The sequence below is a fragment of the Hordeum vulgare genome, chromosome 7H, assembly GCF_904849725.1.
Source record: "Hordeum vulgare subsp. vulgare chromosome 7H, MorexV3_pseudomolecules_assembly, whole genome shotgun sequence".
Classification (NCBI taxonomy): domain Eukaryota; kingdom Viridiplantae; phylum Streptophyta; class Magnoliopsida; order Poales; family Poaceae; genus Hordeum; species Hordeum vulgare.
In genome coordinates, this window is record NC_058524.1 from 463,012,453 (window position 1) to 463,018,386 (window position 5,934).

A 5,934-nucleotide genomic window follows, 5' to 3' on the forward strand; every position below is an offset into this window, starting at 1 on the left:
ATGTGCCGTCGTAATGGTTCAACCAGCTCGATGGTTCGACCTCTCATCCCACCCATCGATCGCATGTAGTAAAAAAATCGCTAGATCCCGCCGCAGAACGAGTCGAACTGCCACTTTCCCACCCCACCTCTCCCCACCGACGTCTCCCCTCTCCTCCCCTCCCGCTAGCCACCGCTCGGTCGCTCGCCCCCGCCCCCGCCCCCGCCCCCGCGGCGCTCGCGGCCGCCCCCGAGCCGGGCGGGGCGCCGCGCCTCCTCCCCTCTCCTCCCCCCCGGCGCTAGCCGCCGCTCGGTCGCTCGCCCCCGCCCCCGCCCCCGCGCGCTCGCGGCCGCCCCCGAGCCGGGCGGGGCGTCGCGCCTCCTCCCCCTCCCCCCGCGCTAGCCGCCGCTCGGTCGCTCGCCCCCGCCCCCGCCCCCGCGCGCTCGCGGGCGCCCTCGAGCCAGGCGGGGCGCCGCGCCGCTGCGCCCGTCCACGTGCGCGCACCGGGAGGCCCTCGAGGCCGCGCCGTCGGGGATTGTCTCCGGCCTCGACCTCGACCGCGTCATCTCCTCCTGCTCCGGCACTAGCCGCCGCTCCCGGCGCCGCTCGGTCCCCCGCCCCTGCCCCCGCGCGCTCGCGGACACCCCCGAGCCGGGCGGGGCGCCACGCCCAAGCGCGCGCATCGGGAGGCCCTCGAGGTCGCGCCGTCGGGGATCGTCTCCGGCCTCGACCTCGGCCGCCTCATCTCCTCCTACTCCGTCGGCTTGTTGCGCAAGGTCGCCACTGAGGCCGCCGCCGCCTGGGCCCGCGTCTTCGCCGACCTGCACGACGCCCTGCCCGACCCGCTCGACGCGTCCAATGAGGAAGGGGAGGACAGGGTGGGATTGGAAATCATAGAAAAGTTTCCTATGCGCTAGCTTGCCTGCAAGTCCACGGGAAACTTTCAACCTCTTGCAGATTTTGCTTTGTCTTAATCAAGAAAATCCATGTGCTTTGTGTGGTGCGACCAAACAAACTATAATATTACATCATTACCTTCTTCGGTGTTTGCAATCTACGACTCTTCATGCCATAGCATCCAACACCTAACATCTTTTAACTATATTACTTACAGGCAAAGCAATGAGGAGGTACAACCCCCAGTATCGGAGCCCCCCAAGGAGGGGATATGGTGGCAGAGGTAGAAGTCCCCCAAGGAGGGGATATGGAGGACGGAGGGAGCAGGGTTCAGGAAGCCTCTTGGTCCGCAACATCCCATTAAGCTGCAGGTAAAAAAACTGTGGCATGGATACATACGACTTTCTTGATGACCTGCTTTTTCAAGAAAGAAGAATATTTCACTTTGCAAGGGTATTGACCTTGGTTTTGTTTTCTTAACTATGGCAGGCCGGAGGATATTAGAGTTCCTTTTGAAAGGTTTGGTCCTGTTTGGGATGTGTACCTACCAAAGGATTATTACACCAGGTAGGTTTTATGTATTCGCATAATTTATTTGCAATTGGCAAACAACTTTTGGCGTTGTTTTCCAATGATAGTATGAAATATAGAAAAAGAGGACTTTGTACGCTTATCTACATGGTTGTTGCATAAGCTTGGTATAATTCCCAACCATTTTTATGATGAAGAGATGTTGTGAGCATGTCTTTCAGATTTGGTGTGATGTCGGTTTGCAACCATGTTTGTGCATTAGCGTTTAGGCTCAATGAAAATGCTCCAGTCATTGTAGTCTGCTCATGTGCTTCAGTGATTAATTCTTGTCACTAAAATGTGTGATTAACTAATCTAGAAATGCTTATGCTACCTTGTCTTACGTATTCACCCATGTCCTATGATAATTTATTTTCTGAAATTGTTGACAGGATTGTATCGGTTTGATGTAAGTACATTCCCTTGATTTGTTGAAGAATATTTTTGTTATATTCCTAACAATTAATTTGCTTGGCAAGATAGAGTCTTGTCCCAATGAAGAAGTTCTTTTATGAAGACAAAGATTTGTTTTGAGAAAATTAGTTTGGTGAAGAGAAGATAAGAGAGTTGTATTGGGTAGTCCATGAGAAGATTAAATGAAGCGAAGTTCATTTGAAGTACTTTTGAGACTTTTCAAACATTGAGGACTTGAAGCGAATGATTTTACGAAGATACTCCTCTTTATGAGGATCACCGTACTTAGTCATTATACAAGAAATTTGTACAAGAAACTTGGATACTAGGATCTGGACATAAATGTGTTTTGCAACACTTGCTTCACGTTTGATGGGAAATGTGTGTACGTTGTTGACTGTGCTTCCTCAGGTATGCTATTCCATTCTTGTGAAGTTCTTCCTTATCTCATGTTATGTGCTCATTTGCACTGGTTGCTTTGTAGGGGGTTATTCTGGTGAACCTCAAAGGCGTAATTCTCGTTATGGTACTTTCTTATGTCATTGTAATTTTTTTGGAAATGGAATCATTAATGTTGTATGATTTGCAGTCCTGCATACTCTGAAATGCTAATCTTGAATTCTGAAAGCTTCATTCATGCTTTCTATTAGACTGTTTATCCCATTTTAGACTTTGCTTTGGGATAGAATTTTTTGACCTTTTGCGGCCTTACAAATCTTGAATTCTGAAAGCTTCATTCTGCAGTTTACTGTGTTTTGAGTATTTCAAATTATGTATCGAATTATTTTTGCTGCAGCATAAGTTACCAAATTATTTACGGCCTCACAAATTTCAGGGAGGTCCCGATCCCGTTCACGCTCCTACTCTCCTCGCTATCGTGGCCGTCCTCGGTCAAGGTCAAGGTAGGGAAACAGTAGGTCATGTAGTTTCGCTTGTCATATGACACTCCTAAAGCTACTCCCATATCGTTCATGAATCCATCAACTCTCTTCTAAATATTTGATTATATTATTTAAAAGGTCATACTCTCTTGCTCCAAGACAGCGAGATGAATTAGAAGACGGGCGGAGATCCTATTCTCCTGCTGGTAGAGGTGGCGGCGAGCGTGATGCTGATACTAATGGAAAGTAAGTTCTATTTTTACTGTTCATTTTTAGCAATAAGCAATTGTTATATTATATCTGCTGACATCTTTCAGTCGTACATGAGCTGTCCCATCAGAGGTTTGTTTGTTGTGTGACTTAGCTCAGCCTACACCATCCTGGTAACTGATTGTGTAAAGCTGCTGAAATTTACTCTTCCTCATGATTTTTACACTAATCTGTAGCTGGTAATGTTTGTAAGTATAAGACTATAAGACATGTTGGTGGCGCCATGAGAGGTGCCGGTGCAGAGCAAATCTCAATTCTTGTGCGTAAAATCGTCGAAAGCAAAGCCAGCAGTACTGTGTTGCGTTACTTCTATGGCATCGGCTACAAGTTAGATCATGAAATTTTGAAGGTTGGCTTTGCGTTTCGCTTCCAGCGAGGTGCACAGTTCACCGTGACTGACTTCTGCCAACAAGATGCCAAAGCTCCATGTGACCGATGAAGCTCTGCAGGTCACTCATGGATCGCGTGTGAGTCGGCTCCTAGTGAAAGGTTCAATTTCTCAGTTTTTTTTTGTCCAAATGGTCTAAACTTTGGAGAGCACCTCATGCACTAAATTATCTACCATTAATTTTTTTGTATTTCCTATGAATTGTTTCTTGACCGGATGCAGATGAGTCTGGGCTCAGAAATGGATATTCGCCATCTTCTTATACTTTACTGCCTCAAATTAAATGTCAAGTGCTTCTGTGTCCAATAAAAAAAACTGTCAACGGCCTCAAGGCTTCATCCTGAAGACTGGAAAACTGAAAACTGCAATGGTTTGTGTCTTCTCTTTCATACTAAGTTACTTTCCATTGTTTAGACGGTAAAAGTATGTCACCTGTAGAAAAGTAGGAGTGTCAGACATTTTGTGTAGAGGTTGAAGACTTATGATTAAGCCGGTTACTATTATGCTTTTTAAATGGCGGATCGTTCGGTTGGCTGTTGTTAGTGCATGGATATTTCTACAGTGATTCTCCACTTTATTCGCATGTTTGTTTGCCAATGTTTGTGCCTTGTGGTCTAAGGGAAATATATATGAAAAAGAAAGTTAACTACCGATGTCTTTATTCAATTTGTTGCATTTTCTTAAACGGAATGAATAAATCTGCTTTGATGATTTAACAATTATGTTCTGAGTTAAAAACCTTCCAAGCTTGTTTCTTTCATTTGTCATTTGGAGTAGATGCTGGATTACAATGTCCTAGGAGGAAAGTGCAACCGTGGGCTCTTTGTCATTGACAGCTACAAGACATTGAAAGGTGTCGATGTTTTGAGCAAGGAGGAGACGTTTCTTGCCTGCACCCTTGGTTGGTGTATTGAATGGGTAACACTTTCTTCTCGTTTCTTTAGATTATTTTTTTAGTTATAATAGCTGAAAAATCAATCTTCACATGGCACCTTTGATGAATCTTGATCATGTTGTAGCTTCAAGCATATTTTCTTGTGCTTGATGATATCATGGACAACTCCCAGACACGACGGGGCGAGCCTTGCTGGTTTATGGTGCCTCAGGTCAGTTTAAGAAGCATTAACCCTTTCTATATCATCTGGCAACTTTGTGCAGTTATTATTTTGTTGGTTGTATCAAGGTTTTACTTCAGAAAAGGTTCTCCAGTAGAATTAGTTTTAGCAGCATCAATATGATTCATCTATTAAACAACCTAATTTCATGCTTCATGTTTGTACTTGATCCCACAAGAGAAATGATTTATAGTATTGGTAGGCTGTTGTTACTTGCTTTTTCGAGAACAAGCAATTTCTTTCATGTTTTCAGTTGTAACCTACATAACCAATCGCCTGTTTTTTTGTTGTACAATAGGTTGGCCTTATTGCTGTAAATGATGGGATTATCCTTCGCAACCATATTTCACGGATTCTTCAACGCCACTTCAAAGGAAAACCGTATTATGTTGATCTCATTGATTTGTTCAATGAGGTAACCATATCATGTGACATACATATACATTCACACCAAATGTACTTTTTACTTCTTACAACTGTCTGATACTCTAATTTCTTTGTCAAGGTTGAGTTCAAGACAACTTCAGGGCAGTTGTTGGATCTTATCACTACTCACGAGGGAGAAAAGGATCTGACAAAATATAACTTGAATGTGTAAGTTCATGTTGCAGTAACTTTTGCACACTTAGTTTCCTTGCATGGTTTACCTCATTGTTATAATATCAGTGTACACTTTATTTGTTTGGTAGTGAATTCCACCTACAAGGGCCGGTCCAATGCTAGAATAGAAGCAAACTTTAATATGTGTTCTCGTTACCTTGCATGTCAACTACGATTGAGCATGAACCCTTTTCATGCGGCCCAGCAAATGTACCAACATAGACGTGCTTTCCAGTGTATAACATGCTTACACTTATATTCCTGCAATTAATTATGTTCGCTGGTAATTTGTGCACATGGTCAGCTTCAGGATTACACGGTTTTCTGGCCTGCTGTAGTATGGTTCTGAGCTAAAGTTTTTAGTAGTGATTACACTTCCTAGCTATGATTCTGAAAATATGGTGTTTTCTCTAATATAATTTGCATGTTAACATTATGTGGTCGTATTTGTAGGCTTGTGCCAATTACTGTATACTATACCGGTTATAGAACAATTGGTAAATACTCTTTTTTCAGGATGATGTCTTCTTAATTTGTAACAATGGAATGGTGTACCATGTCTGATACATTTTACTTGAGACGGGTATGTGAGTAGTATTTCTAGAAAGATAATAGATCAATAGTTGAATGCACTTGCACACCATCATTTATTTATGCAGGCCCATTCCATACAAGAGCTGGCAAGAAAGGAGTTTCAAGAAGATACAGAAAAGGACATACTTTTAGGAAACCAAGTAAAGAAAGAGCGGAGAGAAAACTGAAGTTATATTTGGTGTCGCCAAATAACAATAGTTGAGATTACCTTCAGGAAGAAATTCCA

General features: G+C 43.8%; 1 protein-coding gene across 1 annotated transcript; it reads left to right on the plus strand.

The window, feature by feature from the left end:
• The first annotated feature begins 4,176 nt into the window (after window positions 1-4,176).
• Window positions 4,177-5,678, plus strand: LOC123409094 (farnesyl pyrophosphate synthase-like). Its single transcript, XM_045102079.1, has 6 exons — window positions 4,177-4,317; window positions 4,419-4,505; window positions 4,813-4,929; window positions 5,020-5,108; window positions 5,568-5,583; window positions 5,631-5,678. Exons 1-6 carry the CDS (start codon window positions 4,177-4,179, stop codon window positions 5,676-5,678), a joined length of 498 nt encoding a protein of 165 aa, XP_044958014.1.
• The last annotated feature ends 256 nt before the right edge of the window (window positions 5,679-5,934 follow it).

Bases quoted from the DNA above. Each gene is read 5' to 3' on its own strand.
- LOC123409094 (XM_045102079.1), top strand. From the start codon at position 4,177: ATGCTGGATTACAATGTCCTAGGAGGAAAGTGCAACCGTGGGCTCTTT. The intron at 4,506-4,812 runs GTCAGTTTAAGA...GTTGTACAATAG, and splicing joins GCTGGTTTATGGTGCCTCAG to GTTGGCCTTATTGCTGTAAA. The intron at 4,930-5,019 runs GTAACCATATCA...TTCTTTGTCAAG, and splicing joins TCATTGATTTGTTCAATGAG to GTTGAGTTCAAGACAACTTC.